The 21790-nt window shown below is 42.9% G+C and overlaps 1 protein-coding gene and 1 pseudogene across 4 annotated transcripts in view; one reads left to right on the top strand and one right to left on the bottom strand.

Annotated features, from left to right (window-relative positions):
* The window catches only part of MTMR12 (myotubularin related protein 12), a 65657-nt gene that overhangs the window by 33416 nt on the left and 10451 nt on the right, over positions 1–21790 (top strand). For all 4 annotated transcript variants that reach the window (XM_023239209.2, XM_023239221.2, XM_045038376.1 and 1 more), the window contains 6 exons: positions 1663–1792; positions 8124–8199; positions 16146–16255; positions 16982–17106; positions 18719–18797; positions 20221–20291. In XM_023239209.2, the coding sequence (XP_023094977.1) occupies positions 1663–1792; positions 8124–8199; positions 16146–16255; positions 16982–17106; positions 18719–18797; positions 20221–20291 (591 nt within the window). The remainder of the gene's footprint in view (positions 1–1662; positions 1793–8123; positions 8200–16145; positions 16256–16981; positions 17107–18718; positions 18798–20220; positions 20292–21790) is intronic.
* Positions 18001–18083, bottom strand: LOC111557081 (annotated as a pseudogene).

The raw sequence follows: 21790 nt of genomic DNA on the forward strand, positions 1-21790 counted from the left end.
AAGGCCGAGGATATGTGGCATCTTTTATTCTATTTTAATTCCATCTTTTTCTTATCCTCCTTCCCACCCCCATTTTTTGAGAAGTAAATGTTATAACTGATAGATGCTAATTGACCAATTAGCTTTTGCATTGAGTAGGGGTGTGTAGAGATGGGTGCTTTGCAATCTGAACATCTTTAGTTATTTCCTGGCTTGATAATTCATGAATGTGATTTGGCTGAAAGGTCCTGAATACTGAAGACATGGCATTTTAGGGAAGGACTTACTGGTGTTGCTAAGAATATTATCTGTTTTTGAATTGGAGTATTATTATTTGTGTTCATGGGGATTTTTTTTTTTTTTTGCATTTATTACTTTATGGAAATCCCTTGTAGCTGCGTGGGTTTTAATTCTGGTTCTGTCATTGCTTAGCTCTGTGACCTTAGGCAAGTTTCCTGACCTTTCTGTGCCACATCTATAAAATGGAGGATTAATATTGCATATGCTGTAGGATTATGAAGATTGAGTTAATAAGATGTAATATGCTCAGAACGGCACCTGGCACGTACTAAGGGCTATATAAGTGTAATCACTGTTTTTGTCATTATTCCTATTATCTTTTGTACTATGATATGATTTGATTAAAAGGAGCATGGGGGAGGGGAGCCTGTGTGGCTCAGCCGGTTAAGCATCTGACTCTGGATTTTGGCTCAGGTCATGTTCTCACAGTTCAGTTCATGAGTTGGAGCCCTGCGTTGGCCTCTGCGCCCTGACCTCGGGGAGCCTGTTGGGATTCTGTCTCCCTCTCTCTCTGCCCCTCCCCTGTTCGCATTCTCTTTGTCTCTTTCAAAAAAAAAAAAAAAAAAGCATGGGGGAGTTTTATCAAACACTGTTTTTCCCAAAAGTCTTGGGTTTTGTGTGTGTGTGTGTGTGTGTGTGTGTTTTGATGTGCAACAAAGGGCTTGAATTAACTGATTTGCATAAATACCTGAGACTGTTTTGGTGCGTGCCACCCTGCAGTCTATGGCTTGGGAGAGGGCCACGGACACATCTGTCGGGTTGCAAGAGTAACGCTCCTGGACATTTCCTCCTAGCAGGGAGTAGCAGGGCAGGGTGAGGGGCAGAATTCTCCATCACCAGGGTGCTGTCCTTTATAAGCCCCAACCCTCACTGTGGCTGTCTGATCTGGTGATGGCCTTTAGTAACCAGGTGTCACACTGGAAAATCCTCTTGCTGGCGGTCATCTTCAAACTGAGGGAAGATTTACATTCAGGCATCTGACATGCTATTCAAATGAGTTTGCCATCTTATGCACATGTTGGTAGGGCTAAAAATATTTTATTATTTTAGCATTTGTGCCAAGCCCGTCTTCTAGTGCTTCACAGGATCTTTTATGTTATGTAAATTATCTCATGGTCAGATGACTGAAAATGGAGCTACAAATTACTTTTGCAAGGAGTGGAGCAGGAACACGTCTAGTATGAGGAGACAGGCCCTTGGTCATAATTTTGGGTTAATGACAAAAAAAAAGGAACCAGGTTAGGATTAAGCAGTGAATTTACTGTGCTTGGATAAAAATGGGCTTAGTGGACAAAATTGGGGCTTAGAGATCTACTTTCACATCATTAAAATACTTGTACTTCACGACAAGATTTTATTGTCTTTTCAAATTTGTTTTGTTAGCCACCGATCCCAGGAACCATACGGTGATGTTTGACACACTTAAGGACTGGTGTTGGGAATTGGAGCGGACCAAAGGCAGTGTCAAGTACAAAGCAGTGAGTGTCAATGAAGGCTATAAAGTCTGTGAAAGGTAAGCATTCAGTGCTCTGCCTTTTTTTTTTTTAACAGCTTTATTGAGATTGAATTCACATGCCATACAGTTCACATATTTGAAGTACACAGTATTTTGAGATCTGTTCACAGAGCGTGAAACCATCACCACAGTCCATTTTAGAACATTTTCGTCAGCCCTAAAAGAAACCTCATGCCCCTTAGTAGTTGCCCCTCATGTGCCCTCAACACCCCTAGCCCTAGGTAACCTCTGGTCCACTTTCTGTCTTTATAGTTTGCTTATTCTGGAGATTTCATGTAAATGGAATCATATCGTAAAGTGGTCTTTATGCTTGGCTTCTTTCACTTACTGTGATGTTGTCAAGGCTCGTCCATGTTGTTGCATGTATCAGAATTTCATTCATTTTTATTGTTGAATAAGATTCCATGGTATGGATGTACCACATTTTATTTACTCATCAGTTTATAGACATTGGGTTGTGTTCCCTTTTTGGCTATTTTGAATAATGCTGCTATGAACATTTGTATACAAGGTTTTATGTGCACAGAGGTTTCCAGGTCTTTTGTGTATATATATTTATATATACACCTAGAAGTAGAATTGCTGGCTCATGTAGTAACTCTGTTTAACTGTTTGAGGAACTGCCAGACTGTTTTCCACGGTGACTGTACCATTTTACACTCCCATCAGCAGGGTGTGAGGTTGCCACATTTTCCCACATTGAAACCATGCTTAAGAAAACCTTAAGGTGTCCCTTAAAACATTCAGAAATGAATTTGTGTCTTTTTGTGTGTGTCTTTTTTTCCATTTTATCTGTAGTCCAAGTGTAAAACGATTAGAGGCATTTCTGAATTTATATTGTGTATTTGCTTTACTTTTCTTGGGCACTTTATTCAGTAAAAATCTTTGAGTGGCTACTGTCATGCCAGGTAGTGACCTAGCTACTGGAGATACAGCACTAAGAATTCCTGCCCTCCTGGAACTTTCATTCTGGCAGGAGGCAAACTATGAGAGAACAAATGAGTGAATAGAGTGTATTAAAAGGTAGTTAAGTACTGTGGAGAAAATTAAATCAGCAACGGACTAGGGAGTGCTGGGGGGTGTTGGTGCGGAGGTTGGTCAGGCACAGGGGACAGTGCAAAATCAAAGACCCTGAGGTGGAATCTAGTCTGGCTTCTGTGAGGAACAGCAAGGAGCCCAGGGGCTGGGGAGCAGTCATCAGGGGACAGAGGAGTAGGGGTGAGGTCAGGGCGCAGAGGGGTGGTTGGATGGTTACGGTAGGAGGCTTTCAGAATTTATCATGCGGTGAGGAGGAGTTTGAGCAGAGGCGTGATGTGATCTGACCTACATTTTTAAAGGATGACTCTGCATAATCCTCTTTTAGAAACTTGAATCTTATCATTTTGGGACATATTCCCCAGCACGCTGCTAATAGTTTTATAAGATTTGTATTTTTGTAAAGCATTTTGTATTTATGGTTCTGATGGGCCTCTTCACATCAGTTTTGATTTTGATCAATCTCAAATATCTATCAAGTTAGCTCTCCTGACACAGCACAACCTGGAGTGGCAGTGGGGAGGGACCTGCAGAGCAAGTGTCACCTTCCCATTCCCACCCTCCTCCTCCACTCTTTCCTAGTCAACAAAGCTTGGAAAGGGAAGGCTAGCTCTCCCTCAGAAAGAACTTAGAAATCCCTGCACCCAGGAGGTGGTAGCATGTAATGTGATGTTGACACTGATAGGAGGCATCCCCGTTCTCAGAAAGGTTTTTAAAAATCCTGCCATGGACTGATTAAATTCATTAGGATTTGTGTAGTTCTCAGCACACCAAAAATATACTTGGTAGGGAAGGCAGGTGGGGAGAAAGCCTTTAATGAGTGGTTAGCAGGGAAAACGAAGCTTTAGCAAGATTTTAGTGCTTAGAGCACCTGGTGCCAACACACCCCCACCTTGGGCTGCCCCAGCCACACATACCGTCCTCTACCCTTTTCTGTCCCAAGGGGAAGAGACGGGGCAAGTTGTGCTTTGTTTCTCACCCGGACCAAGGTGGTGCAGCCTGCTGGTCTCCCCAGTGTTCATTGCTATATTTACAAGGCGCTTCGTGTTTGACTCCTGCCCGACTGCCTTCTGTCCAGTCCCCTGGCCACTCTGACCCCCTGCCATAGACCTTGCCTGAGTGGTCTCCTGTTGGGGGTGCTCCTTTGTCTTTCAGCTGCAGGAGGGTAGTTCCTTCCAGCTTGTGTGTCAGATATTAGCCCAGGTGTTACTTTCATAGGGAGCCTTCCCAGGGCTAGGCCAGGTCTCTGGGAGAGCTTTCATTGCACTTACTGTATGCCTCTCTTCACAACACTTCCTACAATTGTGAGTTTATTTTTATCTGTGTCACTGTTTGGAAATGTTTGCTTCTGCAACCTGGCAGGTCTGGAGAGATTCAGGGACACTGTTTTCGTTCATCACTATATCCTCAGTCCCTAGTACAGTGCCTGGTTTTGAGAGGCACTCCATAAATAGAATGAGTAAATTAATGGAAGTCCTTCCTTCAGTAGTGAGAGGGCACTCCAACCAATTTGGATAAGAATAGGAAACTGAGTTTCTGCTTCATCTCCCAAGGTCAGAGCTGGCTCTTTACCAGTCTTCCTTCTGAAAAGCCTTTCTGAAGGCCTTTGTCTCATCCTGCCTCCTGTCAAGGTATCAGAAGGCCCGTTACCCTGCAGGGTAACGTATAAACCAGTGCTGCCTCAGGAAGACATTGCTGCCCTGATGTTGTCACTCTGAGGGTTTCCTCACCCTAAGTAAGGCTGTGCCTGAGTGGACTGGACAACTTTCCTTGAATATTTATTTTGAATATTTCCTTGAATAATAAAGTCGTCCTGTATTGGGAAAGGCTGTTTACTTGAAACTTGTCCTAATGACTAAAATGACTGCTCTCCAAGGAGGGAAGATTAACTGTTTGTGGACATTGGGAGCCTCACAGCAGAGACTCCTTAGAACTTCCTTGTAGTTCACTGGGACAGGAGAGAACATCTTGAACTCCCGTCGCTGGTGCACAGCTGTCCATCTCTGTGCGCCCTCCTTTCTGTAGCCACTGGATCTGACGTTTTTCCCCCTTTGGTGAAAGACTATTTATAAGAGAAAATTAACTGGCTAACCAACATTGTAAAATAGCCTCACTTGTAGGGGAAAGACATGCAAATTTTTTAAAACAACGTGGCCCAGGAGCGCCTGGGTGGCTCAGTCTGTTGAACATTGGACTCTTGATTTTGGTTCAGGTCGTGATCTTGCGGTTTATGGATTTGAGCCCTGAGTCGGTTTGTGGATTTGTGCCCTGAATTGGGCTCTGTGCTGCCAGTGCCACTGCTTGGGATTCTCTCTCTGCCCCACCCACCCTGCTCACGTGCACGTGTGTGCTCTCTCTCTCAAAAATAAATAAATAAAAATAAACTAAAAAATAAAAATATTGTGGCCTAAGCTGGGGAGGGAGCTGAGACTTGGGGCTGAACCCACCACACAGGTGGCTCCCCTCTGCAGACTGAGAAACAGTGGTCTGTGTATAAGCTGCCATCCAGGGCAGTGCTGCTCCCAGTTTGCGCAGCTAAATCACCTGGGAGCTCGTTAATGTGCAGATTCTGATCACTAGGTGTGAGGTTGGGCTTGAGAGTCTGCTGTCCAGGTGGTGCCCCTGCATACCTGGAGCGGTAGGGTCTTCTAGGAGCAATAGGTAGGAGCAATAGCCATCATCCTGTTTCTATACCAGGAGGGCTTTTCAGCTTTGGATTTTCTTCTTCAGGTTTCTGATATTTCATAGTTCTGGGGTGGAGCCTGGACATAAGGAGGTTTTTAATTTTCCCATGTGATTTTAATGGGCAGCCTTATTCGTTGATTTGTGAAGAGGTATTTATGTATGTATGTATTTCTTTTACTTCAGTGGTAACACCTGAACAAGGAACACCTTACCACCCATCCCCTTAAGCACACATCTAATAAAATATTCTGGACACTGCAGACTTCAAAAGCCAAATAATTCTTAACAGTTTTGATGGTTTGAAGTATCTTCTCCTTGACCAGTAGTTTCTAAACCTGATTTTATATTATAATATAATGGGCACTTTTTTCTTTTTAAACACCTTTAAGATTTTTTTAAGTGGAAAATTTCAGGCAGTATAAAAGAGAATATGATGAATTCCCTTTCATTCATCACCCACCTTCAACAATTCCCTTTTTTTAAGTTTTTTATTTTGAGAGAGACAGAGTGTGAGTCAGGGAGGGCGCACCTGCCAGCACAGAGCCCAGTGTGGGGCTTGAACCCACCTGTGAGATCATGACCTGAGCTGAAATCAAGAGTTGGACGCCTAACCAACTGAGCCATGCAGGTGCCCCAGCAATTTTTAACTCGTGCCTAATCCTATTTTCTCTGTGTTTCCCCTGAATTATTTATTTATTTATTTATTTTCCCCTTGAATCCTTTTGGAATAAATCCCAGACCTTACCACATTTCATTCATGAATATTTTGGTATACATCTCTAATAATTAAGGATTCTTTTTATAAATATAATCATAAAACTGTTGTCACCCCTTTCAAATTTAACATTAAAACCATCAATACCATTCAATAGCCAGTCAGTATTCAGAATGTCCCCATTGTTTTATAAACTTTTAAAACAATTTTTCATCTTTTTATGTTTTATCATTAATCAAGACTCAATGAGATTGATCTCTTGCCATTGATTGATAGGTGTCTTAAGTGTCTTAATCTATAGATTGTCCCACCATTATTTGTTTTCTTGCTTTTCAGTGTTTGTTTATTTTTGAAGGAGAGAGAGAGTGTGAGCGTGGGAGGGACAGGGAGAGTGAGAGGGAGACAGAATCCGAAGCAGGCTCCAGGCTCTGAGCTGTCAGCACAGAGCCCAACAAGGGACTTGAACTCATGAGCCATGAGATTATGACCTGAGCCGAAGTCAGACACCCAATGGGGAGCCACCCAGGTGCCCCCATTATTTGTTTTCTTGCAATTTATTTGAAGAAACCAGGCTATTTGATTGTTTCTTATAATCTAGATTCGGTTGGTATTTAAAATAGTGCCCCCCCATGGATTGATTAGATTTAATGACTTGATCACATTAAAATTCTGATCTCTTCAACTTAGAAGGTCCCTATGTCTCATCACCTAATATGTAACGGATTTACTTAAAATGTGCAGTGTGCATACAAGTGGCATCTGATTATTTTCCATTATAGTTACACTACAGTTAAACTTCTTATTTCCCATGAGGCTTTATTTTAAGCTCTTTGACTGAAAGGTGTTTGTAGCTCACAGTGATGCAACTTACGCAGGTTTCTTATTAATAGAAACCTGCATCTGTTAACTAGAGGAAGAGGTGGTGTCCCTGTATAGCTCTGATCTTTGCAACTCTGAAACCTAACTTTCCCACATCCTACCACTTAACAGGTTATTTTTAGAACCTAAAATTTCTCATGCAGAAACTGAAGTCATACTGGTTGGGTTCAGAGTGTAGCTCTCCTAATGCTTACTAGTTGTATAACCTGTGAAGGACCTTAGTGGCCCTGTCTCAATTTCTTTATCTGTGAAATGGAATAATAGTAGTACATACCTCATAAGAGTTGTCAGGAGGATTAAATGAATAATTTGTGTTACCTAATTAGAGTCTGGCATACAGTAAACACTTATTTGTTTGTTGTTGTCAGAGTGCTTGATAAAATGTCTCGGCAGCAGTCATCTTTTTTTTTTTAAGTTCATTTATTTTCAGAGAGAGACCACAAACAGGGGGAGGGGCAGAGAGAAAGGGAGAGAGAGAGAGAGAACCCCAGTCAGGTTCCATGCTGTCGGTGTGGAGCCCAACACGGGTTGAACCCACAGACCATGAGATCATGATGTGAGCTGAAACCAAGAGTCAGATGCTTGACCGACCAAGCCACCCAGGTGCCCCTAGGCAGCAGTCATCTTAATTACTGGTTTTCGTATTGGTCTGACTGAAACAACATGGATGCTTAATTGCCACTATATGATGAGAAAGATCACTCCCAATTTTGGAATTCATATATTTTTAGATATCACAGATTCCAGTCCCCTCATTTCATGGATGAGGAAACAGACCCAGAGAGGTGGGGTAGCTTACTTAGGGTCACACAGAATCAGAGGCAGAGCTAGGATTTGAACCCAGAGTCCCAACTGACTTGGCCAGAGATAATTCATGTACATTTGCTCTTCTTAACAGGAAAATAAGGTTCATGTCCTGCCACTCTGCTTTCGCTTCCTCAGTTCATTAAAGTTGAGCTTTCATATTTAGTGAATTACTCTAGTACTAAAACTGGTGACATCTCTTTCTTCTAGATTGCCAGCATACTTTGTTGTCCCCACCCCTCTTCCCGAAGAGGATTTGTCACGCTTTCAGGGTCACGGCATACCAGTAAGTACATCTAGAAACCCTAATAGCCGTGGGTTGCTCATCAACCCATTCTGACAAATTATTCTATTTAAAGCCGTTGGCTTTGGTCCTCCGTTCAAAACTGATCCATAAATATCTCAGGGAGTCACTAAAAAAGTTTCTCTCTCAGACTTGACGCTCCCTAGGACAGAGCTCTAAAGCTTTCACAGATGCAGTAGAGTTTTTAGCAGAAACATCTTAGAGATTTAAGAGGATTATGTATCTGTCTAGTATTGAAAGCCAGCCTGATTTAACACCTGAAATCATTTTGAGGCTGAGCTAGCTGACCACCCTAAGGGAATAAGGTTTAAGATTCTTTTGGGCCCCACTATTAATTTTTGAGTGGGCGTGGCCATGTTTTCTCCCAGAGGCAACATGGAGAACTAACTTATTTTTCACAGAATAGACTGGGATGGGAGCCATATTTAATGTGTCACTGATCAAAGAAAGCAATACTTTGGCAGTTACTCCAGTTTCTAATTGGTGGCGGGAGTTGCCAAGCCTTCAGGGAATTTAGTAAGGAATGAGAATTATAAATAAATGCTGTGCTGTGCACATGGCTTGTTCACCAAAAAGGTCATTCCTGTATGGGAGTCGAGATGTTTAATCAGAGGTCACGTGTTCAGAAGCCCATGCAGGCAGGTAGGTAATGAGCTTGGCCCTTGGCAGTGAACCAGATACCATCCGCCTGAGTTAAGGGGAGTCTGCTTCTCTGTGCCAGCCAATTTGTGCTGTGTGGGAATATGGGCCTTGTCTTGCCAGATATCTGATTTTTCAGGAGAAGCCAGAGATAGGGATTTTTATGTGAGTTGTGAGTTTTCCCAGTTTCTAAATGTATGCAACTGATTTAGATGTTTAAAAAACTCTGGTCTTTGGGCTAGAGTTGGCTCATGTCCCACCAGTTTACAACCTTTGAGAGCTGTGGTTTTCACACTTTCTGGTCTTAGTGCTCAACACTCTAAAACATTATTGAGGATTTCAAGGAGTTTTTGTTTATGTGGATTATATTGTTTCATATTTGCCATATGAAAAACTAAAAACTTACTGCTTATTTTAGCAATAAACTTAACTACATTTTAATCTAAGTGACATATTTTTGTGAAAAATAACTATTGTTCAAAACAAACAAAAACATAGGATAACAGTGTTTTACATTCTTAAAAATAGAAGACCACCGAATTCTTCTATCTGCCCCTTTCATTCAGTGTGTTCTAGTATGGTAGCGTTTGGTTGAAGTACATGAAAATCCAGCCTCACACAAATCCATATTTGGGGAAGGGAGGAATATTTATTAGCCTTTTCAGATAACTGAGAATATTGTTCTTTGATGGTACACCAAAAAAAAAAAAAAAAATGATTGGTAGTTTCATAAAGGTTAATTGCAATAAGGAATCTGAAAATATAATGAATTTTTCATTCTCTGCTAAATTAAAACCCATGGGTCTGTCTTGTACTTGTCATAGATCTTAAAACATGAATGATTTTATGACGTTATATAGTGGTCATTTGGAAAATGTTGGTTCACTGGGCTGTACAGATCATCCAAATATTAACTTACTTCCTTATATAATATAAAAATCAGAAGTGCCTGGGAGCTCAGTCAGTTGAATGTCCAACTTTTTTTTTAAGTTTATTTATTTTGAGAGAGAGCGCACACAGGGGAGGGGCAGAGAGAGGGGGAGAGAAGGAGAATCCTTGGGATTTTCCCTCTGTCCCTCTCCCCCGCTTGTGCTCGATCTCATGCTCTCTCTCTCTCTCTAAAATTTTAAGAAATCACATTCATTAGCATTGTCTTTGTCTTGTCAGAAGTCTGTATATTTTGGGAAGCTGTCCAGCTGGAGTCAGAGGTTAGTTTTACACAATTCTGATTTTTGCTTGAAAGTTCATTTTTTATTTGCAACAATCTGTCAGTTGTTTTCCTTGAAGTGGCAGGGTCACTTCATTTTTTTTTTGAGGATGCATCTGCCAGATTCCAAAGTCTGAACACCCGTTGTTTGACTCGCACTCATTCTGTATGGGTTTTGGTTTTTTGGTTTTTTTCCTCACTCATTCTTTCAATTCCATGGAAAGAGCAGCTAGTTCGCCTCTCAGCTCAGGCACACACGTGCTCTTTCTTGTGACCAACACCATTTCAGTGCTTACTTCCCACTCCATCACACGGAATAGAAAGCATATTACTATTAAATTGTCCATAATGGTCAAGATTAATAACATTAATAATTTTTAGTCCTTCATTAAGGACATTCTCAAGTGAAAGAGAATTTTTTTTCCTGTGAGTGTGTGGCAGCGAAGAATACAGTGGTGACCGATGGCATCTGGTGGTGGTGCCTTGGTTGGTGCTAAGACACCAGCACTTTTGCCCACCAGGGCTTTGCCATAGGTGCGAATGTCAACACTGTGAAAAGGACACAGTTACCCCTTAATATTTATTCTCAGAACACCTGAAAGGGTCTTGGGACCCTGCCCCCACCCCCCACCCCCCACCATGCCTCCATCTCAACATTTTAAGAATTGCTGTTGTAGAAGAATGAAAATGAACGTCTTCATTTCTCAGCCTTTCAGAGATGGATCTAGGGAAAGAAGGTGAGCTCTGTGGGAAGAGACAAATACGAATTGTCCACACCTGTGCAAACAGGCCGCTTTTCCACCTGGCGTTGTATGAAATTTTGATACTGTGTTCTAGCCAGGCCTTCAGGCTGAGGAGTAGGAAGTGTTCTGCTAAGACCTGAGTGGGGAACCAGCAACATAACTTTGATAGAAACAGTAGGAAAGTGTTCTCACTTTTTCAGATCTGACTTCATGATATGTCCTGGAAGTTGTTAGTGGAGTTTGCATGAACGGACAGCAGAAACATTTTGTACGTAATGGAATTTTCACATTTACCCAGGGAACACAGAGCTCTCGGTACACATAACGTAAAATTTGCCATTAATGGCATTTATGTATTCACAATGTTGTACAACCATTACTGCTTTCTAGTTCCAGAACATTTGCGTATCTCCATGCTTTTTTTACCCTGACTTTTCAGCTAGTCTGTTTTTTTCTTGCCTTCACTTATTTTCAGTGAAGACCTACATCGTTTGTAAATTCAGTCACATCCTTGCTCTAATAGCGACTTTGACGTCCTCTACCCTCTGCTGTTCTCCAGCCCCTGAGTATATTTTCTGGCCGTGGGGCTAGTGAACATTGCTAAAGATGATTCAAACCAAACAGCAGAGTGTTCCTTAATGGGATATGCGAAAGCCATGTTACCTTGCCTCTGTTGGGCCTTTGTTCTGGCTCAGCAGTCTGTTATTTAACTCCTTTTGGATCCTGTATCATTCTTCCCTGGGGCTGGTGTAAACCATCTTTGCATTCTTTTTAAGTTTGTAAATTCCATTCTTTTTTTTTTTTTTTTTTAAGTTTTATTTCCTTTAGTAATCTCTACTCCCAGTGTGGGACTCAAGCTCATGACCCTGAGATCCAGAGTCACAGAGTCACATGCTCTTCCAACTGAGCCTGCCAGGTGCCCCTGTAATTCCATTCTTCTTCTTTTTTTTTTTTTAAGTTTATTTATTTTGAGAGAGAGAAAGCCCAAGTCCAAGAGGGGCAGAGAGAGAGAATCCCAAGCAGGCTTCACACTCGGTACAGAGCCTGACGTGGGTCTCAATCCCACGTCATGAGACCCATGACCCGAGCCACTATCAAGAGTTGGACTGTTCAAACGACTGAGCCACCCAGGCAACCCCCCCCTGTAATTCCAGTCTTAACTTTTGTACTGAGAGACAACATTTCCCCCACTTCTGTGGGATCTTGGACAATCAGCGACAAGACCTCCTCCCTCAGCTTCCTCCTTCACCTCCTGTTGTTTTTTTCTGTGTTCCTGTTTCCTTATCCTGAATCTAACCAAACATCTGCCTGGCTCTTGATCTCATCTGCCCTTGTTTTGTCTGGAGCCTGCTTCCATCAGTTTTCCGCCTTCCACGTGGATCTTTCCATGGTTCTGCTCTACCTGAAGGCATGTTCAAGCTTTCCCTAACCTGAAGAAGCCCCTCCTGAAGAGTTAAGTTGTTGTCTTGTTCTCCTTCCGACAAACATATTTCAAGACTCTACTGACCTAGGTTTCTCAGTTGGTTAAGCATCTGACTCTTGATTGGCTCAGATCATGATCTCACAGTTCCGTGGGATTGAGCCCCATGTTGGACTCTGCGCTAGCACGAGGAGCCTTCTTGGGATTCTCTTATCTGCCCCTCCCCACTCACACTATCTCCCATCTCTCTCTCTCAGAATAAATAAATGAACGTTAAAAAATAAAAGACTGTGTACTAACTGCCCCTACTTGTCTCTCTACTTGTTTCTTCTTGCGTGGTGACTTTTACCCCCTACTCTGCTGAAGGACCTTCCCAAAGTCACTATGCCTTGTGTATCGCCACCTCTCTTTCCCATCGCTGCAGGTTTGACCCTAATTATGTTCTCTTTTTTTGCTTCTAAATTCCTGTCTTGCTTTGGACACACTGTGCTTTCTTGGTCCTCTGACTTCCTTAATAGTTTCTTCTTTCTTACACTGGTGTCCAGTTGTAGATGATCCCCTAAAGCTCTGTCTTTGGCTCTACTAAGAGAGATACCTTAAGATGTACCAAATAATGAATAATCTCCCCCTCTCCCTCTTCAAAGTTAAACAGAATAGAGGCACTTGGGTGGCTTAGTTGGTTGAGTGTCCGATTGTTGATTTTGGCTCAGGTCATGATCCTAAGGTCATGGAATTGAGCCCTACATTGGGTTCCACACACTGAGTGTGGAACCTTCTTAAGATTCTCTCGCTCTCTTGCTCTCCTGCACACTCTCGTGCGCACTCTCTCTCTTTCTGCCCTTCCCTCCCTCCCCCTCTGTCCCCTCACTCTCTCCCTCTCTAAAAATAAAAATAATATTTTTTTAAATAATAAAAGTAAACAGGATTAACAAGGAATGATTCTTGTCTGTTGTCAAGACTTTTATACTAAGAACCCAGACAGAAATCATACATATTACAATAGGAGAAGACATGCTTTTTGTTAAATTCTTATGAGAAGTATGTCTTTGACCAAGAATTTTGCTTGTTTCTGGGCGTATGGGTGGCTCAGCTGGATAAGCATCCAACCCTTGATTTCGGCTCAGGTCATGATCTCATGGTTCAAGGGTTCCAGCCCTATGTCGGGCTCTGGGCATTGACAGTCAGGAGCCTGCTTGGGATTCTGTCTCTTTCTCTGCCCCTCCCCTGCTCTCTCTCTTTCTCAAAATATATAAACTTAAAAAAATTAAAAATTTTGCTTGTTTCCTGTTTATTTTTAAAAACAATACCTAGTGCTTTTGCTTTTATTTTATTATCTATTTTCAGAGTATTAAAAAAATTAAAAATAATTTTTTTAATGTTTATTTTTGAGAGAGAGAGAGAGACAGAGCGTGAGTTGAGGAGAGGCAGAGAGAGAGGGAGACACAGAATCCAAAGCAGCTCCAGGCTCTGAGATGTCAGCACAGAGCCTGACGCGGGGCTCGAACTCACAAGCTGTGAGATCATGATCTGAGCCAAAGTCTGCCGCCCAACCGACTGAGCCACCCAGGTGCCCCTAAAAAATTTTTAAAAAAATATTTGTTTATTTTTGAGAGAGAGACAGACAGATTATGAACAGGTGAGGGGCAGAGGGAGAGGGAGACACAGAATCTGAAACAGGCTCCAGGCTCTGAGCTGTCAGCACAGAGCCCAACACAGGGCTCGAACTCAAGAACTGTGAGATCATGACCTGAGGCAAAGTCAGACGCTTAACTGACTGATCCACTCGGGCATCCCTATTTATTTTTTCAAGTAGAGAATAGTTAGGGAATTACCCCAGAAGAGATGAGACAGGTATGGTTGTGCCCCAAAGAGAACATGAATTATGGTTGAATGTCACCAAGAGTTAACCCTTTCTATCCCAAGAGAAGAGATAAAAAAGGATTACGGACCCTTAATTTCTTAGAACCTGTCACCTAGTCGTGGTTAAGAGTGTCTCTCCTTTTATCCAAGTGAGCTGCAGCAACTAGGGGCATGATTGCCTGGGCATTCAAATTGCTGCCACCTTTGGCTGAGGGCCAGAAACTGTGTGGTGGTTTCTGTACGTTGCTCAGTATGACATTGGGAGAAGACAGCAGAGGGCCCTTTGATTTGTCTTAGTGTCCTAACACGTCCACCTCATTAGGAACCTTAAAGAGTCAAAGTACGGCCTGGCCCTGAAAGGGGAGGCATTGCTTTTTGGCATTTCCTAGAGCGGTCCTATGTTCCTCTGCCCTCACTCCCTGGGCGGGCTCGTTATCAGCTGGCTGCCACCTCCCATGTCCGGAGCCCCAATCCTGCCTTCCCCTCCTAAACTCATAACCCTCATCTAATGTGCCTCCTGGATAGCTGCACATGGGTATCCTGTTGGCACTGGACACCTAATACATCCAACACCCATTCCATCATCTTCCCCTGTAACCCCAAGCCAGTTCCTCCTGGCTTTCTAAGTGTGGTGCAGAGTTATCGCCTGGATCGTGTGCTCATCTTGAACCTCACAGCCCAGACTTCTAGCATGTCCAGTGTATGGCTTATACCATTCATTGCAGATGAATAGCAAAAAGGTATCAGTGCTGGATGGCAGAATTATAAAAAGTATCTTCCCCTAGGTTTTATCTTTGAGCTAAGGCTGATGACTTGGTCAGCAGAGCAGTGGCTGTGCTCTAGCCATTCTCAGCCCTTAACCAGGCCTTGATGGGGCACAAAGTCCACACAGTGCTCACCTGCCCTAACCAGGCTTGCCCTGTCCTCCGTTCCAGGCTCCACTGGCAGATTACTTTACCCCAAGATCAGTTCTCATTTCCTTTTGTTCCTGCAAAACAGCAAACAAACTCTCCCACTGTAGCCAGAAAAGTGCCTGAACACCTGAACCTGTCACTTACAGTCATTCATGTGATTTCTTCCTCTTTTGCCTTCCCTTTGTGGTTCCTTGTAATTCTCTTCTCTTACTTACCACGTTCTACATTTTATTATGTTTGTGAATGTATTTCCCTTTTGAGAGTATAAGCTCCTTGGAGTAGACACACAAATCCTCGCCCTCTTCACATCCTCTTCACCTCCTCTTCACCTAATGCAGCGCCTTGCATGTACGGGTCTGGTATCCTTTGTTGAGTAGCCAGCTTCCTGTTCTGTCTGGTGTGAACTTTCTCTACTGACAGGAGCTGCCTCCTTCTTGCCATCCAGGTAGAGCACAGCATTTAGACACACTGCTGCAGCTTTCAATGCAACTTGAGGAAGTTATTTGGTCTCTCCAAGCCTCAGTTCCTTGCTGTTAATGAAATTAGAAATCACCCCTGTCGGGGCACCTGGGTGGCTCAGTTGGTTAAGCGTCCGACGCTTGATTTTGGCTCAGATCACGATCTCATGGTTCGTGGGTTCAAGCCCCACATCAGGCACTGCATACACTGCGTGGAGCCTGCTTCAGATTCTGTCTCCCTGTCTTTCAAAAATAAACATTAAAAAGAAAAGAAAAGAAAACCTCAGTGTTTAAGAGGGGAAAGAAGGAAATCACTGCAGTCTGAGAGTGTGACTGAGAATCATATGAGTTAGTTGACATGAAGTCCCTGGCAGAGCAGGTTCGCCACGGTGTCTAGCCTAGTGATGGTGATGCGGTCATCTAGGCTCCCGGCACTCAAGCCCGGTCAGACCATAAGCAGGTCTGAGTGTAACTGTCTAGACCTGGGGGTCTTTTTTGTTTTCGTTTTAAGACTAAATCATTGTTTTTCATTGTAAGTAACTAGTCTTTGGCTTAACAAAGTTGAAAATATTCAGCCATTTCCTACCCAAGTTATACATTTCCCGGAGTGAATTTAAATGCTCAGCTTACCTTTCTCCCGCAGGATTGTGTATATTATGACTGAAAAACCTTTCTTCCCCTTTGCAGTTATGGTGTTGGTCCTGCCACAATGGATGTGCCCTTTTGAAAATGTCAGCACTGCCCAAAAAAGAACAGGATGATGGCCTTTCACAAATGCAAAAGAGCTTCTTGGATGGGTCAGTACTGTTCTACATTTTGTGACTGGTTAGCTCGAGTTCTTGTTTTCCAAAGAAGCTTCATTCCTGTTTACCTGCTGATAGCTTAGTGCTCAGGAATACCATAGAGAGGGATCATTTTTAATCCCTTTGAAAGGAGGGGCGCCTGGCTGGCTCAGTGGGTAGAGGATGCAACTCTTGATCTTGGGCTCATGAGTTCGAGCCCCACATTGGGTGTAGAGATTACTGAAAAACAAAAAACTTAAAAATACATAATTTTGAAAGGAGTCGGTATAACATAATCATTAAGAATGTCAACTGCAGGGGCACCTGGCTAGCTCAGAGGAGCTTGTAACTTTTGATCGCGGGTAGAGTTCAAGCCCGATGTTGGGTGTAGAGATAACTTAAATAAATAAAACTTAAAAAAAAAAAAAAAAGGATGTCAACTGCATTATTTTTAGAGATGCACACTGAGGTATTTAGGGGGGAGGGCATGATGGCTATGGTATTGACAGTGGTCAAATCCAGGTCATGGCCTATGTCACTGTCCTTTGATACATGTTCCACGTGCTTCCATTTCCACCTCTGATGACTGGGAACAGCGGTCCTGTGGTAGCTAGTTTGTTGGCAAGGATCAAATGGGAGGATACCTACACACACAGATCTTGCCACGTCTAAGTGCTTGGGAAAAATAAGCTGTTTCTAATTCACTTCTCTTTTAATCTCCTGTTACTTTTTGATACCTAGAATCTATAAGACCATCCACAGGCCACCCTATGAAATTGTTAAAACTGAAGACCTGTCAAGCAACTTCCTGTCCCTGCAGGACATCCAGACTGCCTACTCTAAATTCAAACAGCTGTTTCTGATAGGTGAGAAAAATGCAGAACAAAAGCTCTCTGTCAAATAGGGTAAGACATGCCGTGTGGATCAGGTGACAGCTGGTACCTTCTCCCTGGTCTCTGTATGTACCCGAGGCTCATGACCATGAGGGTTGATGTCATAGAGCAGAGGGGCTGGTAGCTGAGGAGCCGCTGTCATTGCCACGTTCACCGCACGCACCCCCCCTCCCCCTCCATTTTCTTCCAGGCTTTTACCCCACTGCCCCTTCTGACGACAGGGAACACAGGCCCACCCCTCCACTGCTCCTCTTCTCTCCTTCCTCAGCACAGTGTTGCCCAGTGGTGTACACAGGGGCTTCTCTCTTTAAAAGTTGTGGAGCCATGCGACACCTGTATTCGCTGGCTCGCTCACGGTGATTGATAAAGTGGATGATTGGTTTTGTTTTCCGTAGTGGCTTATTGAATGGACCGCCTCCCACCCCCCCACCCCAAGTGAAAATATCTTTTTTTCCTTCTGATTAAGCAGAAATGTACAAAGTAGGAAATGAAATATGCCCATCCCGGCCACCCCCACTTCTCTGCCTGGGCTACCCAGTATGAACAGCTTAGGACCTGAATCCTACTTAACCAGCCCAGTTGTTTATTAATTCTCGTTCTTCAGTGAATCTGTATTACCATCTGAGATTTGTCACAGTTTTTCCTAACTTGGACTTTCTAGCCTAGCAAATTCTAATGACTTAGGATTCATTCATTCATTCAGCTGACATTTATTGAGTTTCCATTATATACACCGATTATGGAGGCATTTGAGATAAAGATGAATATGCCCAGGTAAACAGCAGTGTCCACCTCTAACTAGATTTATAAAAAGCAGGGACCTGGTGGAGAGTGCCCTAGTTTTTTGGGGTTTTTTTGTTTTTGCAGATCTTAAATTTTGGGTACTCTGCACATTCAGAGAAACTTCTCTAGTAATAAACTATAGAAATGATCCTTGAAAGTATAGTCTTCACTGCACTAGTTGGTGCAGGACTGTGATTCTACCACTTTCCGTCTCATCACCCAGGACTTGCAGAGAGGTATCTGCCTTGTCGTTGATTTGAGTTTGCAGCTTGGACCTGTATTAGGTGTCCGTGCAGCGCAGGGCTCTCTGTACCAAAGGTGTGGGGGCGGGGTGTGTGGTGTAGGGGTATGCAAGGAAAATGTGCTTGTGTATTTAGGATTCCAGCAGAAGCCAAGTCTCCCCCTTTGGGCTCCCTGGCATCAGGAGGTACCCTGTTGTCTTCCAGTGCTAGAATAGTGTAGCCTGGGTGTCAACTGTTTCTGCCTAAAACATGTTACTCTCCTTGTTGAGTCACAAGGTCAACCATGGCTTTACATAAATATTGTGGGGCACTTTTTATTTGAACAATAAAAATCTAAAAAATCCATTTTTGACTGCCACCCCCTTCCAGAGGCTTACAGTTCAAACACCATTTCAGCTGAAGTCTGGAAGTGTCCTTTCTTGAGAATGGAGATCTGTGCTTGGATGCTGCAGTTCAAGTTCAAGACTGTCTGAACAGCACACTTGAGTAGCACAGATTTTTGGTGGCAGACATGTAAGAGAACAGTGACCTGACTTCCTTGCTCTTTTTTCTTTTTTCAGATAATAGTACCGAATTTTGGGACACAGATATAAAATGGTTTTCTCTGTTGGAAAGTAGCAGCTGGCTTGACATAATCAGGTATTTTAAAGCCATCATTTTGCTCATGAATTTTATAGTTCTCTAATTCAAAGTAGTAAAACAAATTGACAAACGATGGAACTGTTTTAAATGTTAAACATTTAAATGTGTTAAACATCACAGTTAGATGTTCTTAGATCACATATTCTATTGACAGCTCAGCTGGATTTTACATTTGTTTATTATTTCTGTGCACATTTGATCTGAATTTATCGACATGCTACTTGCTCACAAAGAGATCTCTCTAGACTATATTTATAGACTAGGCATGGAAAGACTGCAGAACAGGGGGGTGGCAACCCATAAGTCTAACTGAGGCAGCAGTGCTGGCCTCCAAGAAGGGAACAGGAAGAAGGGGGGTGATGCTGACTTTTTACTGAATACCTTTTTTAATTACGTTTCTCCTGTGTATATTACCTATTTTAGAATGAGTAATGTCGGTTTTTCATAATTTCATGATTAATTTCAATTAGGCATTTTGGGTTTGGGAATTAGGTTGAGATTCCCAGAGACAGAATTCCTATATTCCCTTCCCTACTTCATAGTTTGAATAGCTCCTCTCTGTTGCTGTTAAAGAGAGGAGAGGGCAAAGGGAGGCACAGAAGAGCAATGATCAGGGTGCGAGAAGAGTCCCACCCCTAGGACACTTGTGAGGCACAGTTGGACAGTGCCTCCAACTGGCACTGCATCTCTCGGTTCTGCCAGCGAGGTTTGTGGCAAGGAGCCTCAGCCCCCCAAACACTTGTTAACGCATCCGTTCCGGAGAACCTGCTGCATGGCCCATAGTCGGAATGTGTAGTTGCCGACAGTGATCAACGTCACCAGGAAAAGCACCCTTCTTCAGGGGGGGTGGGCAAAGAAGGTTGAGCATCCCTCACCAAATGAAGCACCGTCCAGGAAGGGTGCCCCTGCAGGCAGGGAACAGCATATGTGAAGCCCTTAGTTACAAGCAGAGGAAAGTCAACGCTGAAAATCAGGAATAGTGTGTACAGAGAGTGACAGAAGGGATTTCTGGACCTTGTTGGACTGTTTCAGCCACACTGACACATTGGACAGGTGACCTTGAATTAGACCATGTGGGCGTGCAGCACAGTTTCCGACGTGGGCATTTGTGTGTCTTACTAGGACTCTCCGGCCAGACTCAGGCATGAGTTCTCAATAGGAGACTATAGTTTAGAAATCACCTAGGAAGGTTTTGACATCAATTTTGGGATTCCCTTCTGAAAATTTTCAGTTTCTAATTGGCAGATGAGTGTCTTGCAGTATGTGAATAGGGTAAATGGTAACTTCTTTTCTGGAGGATTTCAAGTGAAAAAACAAATGAGATTGTCTCAATCTTCAGTTTCCTCTGTCTAAATTTCTCATGGTTTTGATGCCAACCTCAGAAACTAATGCCCCTTTTTCTTGTCTCTTTCCAATGTAGACGTTGCCTGAAAAAAGCAATAGAAATCACAGAATGTCTAGAAGCACAAAACGTGAACGTTCTTCTTTTAGGTAATACACTTAAAGCACAAAGAGTGGTTTTCATTTCCCTTCACTCGAGACTCAATTTCTGCATATATAGCTTTATGTAATTGGAAGTGTCTTACAAAAGGAGCGAGCTAGTGTAGAAATCCTTCCCATTCTTTTCTACCCTGACCTTGGAATTCTTTGCGTTTGATTTCAGTGTTACAGTTTAAAAATAAATCCTTCATTTAGAACTTGGCAGACTTACTTGCAGCCCAAGAAGGAATTGTTTGGTATCTTCACCAAAGCTCACATTTCCTACTGCTTTGGGTTTTGTTTTATATTAACTCCACTTGGTTACAGTTAAAATCTTTTGATAATCCTTTTTATATAAAGAAATCCGTGAATGGTTTAATTGTTCTTTTTATATCTTTGTGTTTGACAGACAACCTTGTGCAGTCGCTATAGAAAGTTTGTGGCTCACGATTTCCTTTGCCTCAGTGGGCTTAACTTGCTAAACATGTGGACAGGACATAAGCATTCAGAATGTGTAAAAACAGGTGCAAACCGCTTTTATTTAAAGATTGCTAGAGTTGGTTAGACCTGAGCTAAAATACGATGTTTGCCGTTTAGAATATTTTAAACTTCTCATAGCCCTGCACTTCGGTTCAGTAGATCATCTCACGCTTTCATGCCCTCAAGCTTTTACCATGGCTCTGACGTGCTCCATGACTGCTGAAATTTAGCCTCTGTGGGCGGGCTGCACATGTGTCTGCTTGGGGCTTCTGTACCACCTGATGCTGGCTCGCTGACTTGGACTTTACGATATTGACTGAGCACCTACCATGTGCAGAGCTCTATACTTCTGCCTTCTAGAAGTTTACAGCCTAATGAGAGTTGGCCTGAGCATGTTATTGAAAAAGACCTAATCACCAATGGCAGAACTGAGGAACTAAGTGGTACAGAGGAGGACGAATAAAGATCAGAATCTGAGAGGCAGAAGTTCTCAGGCCAGGCTGCAGTAGTCACAGTTGCATAAAACAACATCTGAATCTTTGGCTGAGATGTGAGAAGTCACTCGGTCCAGAAGAATGACTGAGTTGTCTCCTCTGAAATCTCATTTTCTGGTCCTTCTTCCTGTTACAGGTTTACTGTTAATACCTGTCAGATGCAAGAAGGATGATTCCCTTAAAATTATAAAACTTATTTCAGGGCGCCTGGGTGGCTCAGTCAGTTAAATGTCCGACTTCTGCTCAGGTCATGATCTCACGGTTCACGAGTTCGAGCCCTGTGTCGGGCTCTGTGCTGACAGCTCAGAGCCTGGAGTCTGCTTCAGATTCTGTGTCTCCCCCTCTCTCTGCCCCTCCCCCACTCATACTCTGTCTCTTTCTCAAAAATAAATAAAACGTTAAGAAAATTAAAAAAAAAAAAAAGAAACTTGAAATAAGCTGATAACACTCCAAACACAAAACTCTGTTTCTTTTGAAGCCATGTGTTCCCGTAGTTTAGACTTGTCTCCCTGGAGGAGAAAAAGAAGCACAAGCGTA

This window comes from Felis catus, chromosome A1 (assembly GCF_018350175.1).
Source record: "Felis catus isolate Fca126 chromosome A1, F.catus_Fca126_mat1.0, whole genome shotgun sequence".
In the NCBI taxonomy this organism is placed as follows: domain Eukaryota; kingdom Metazoa; phylum Chordata; class Mammalia; order Carnivora; family Felidae; genus Felis; species Felis catus.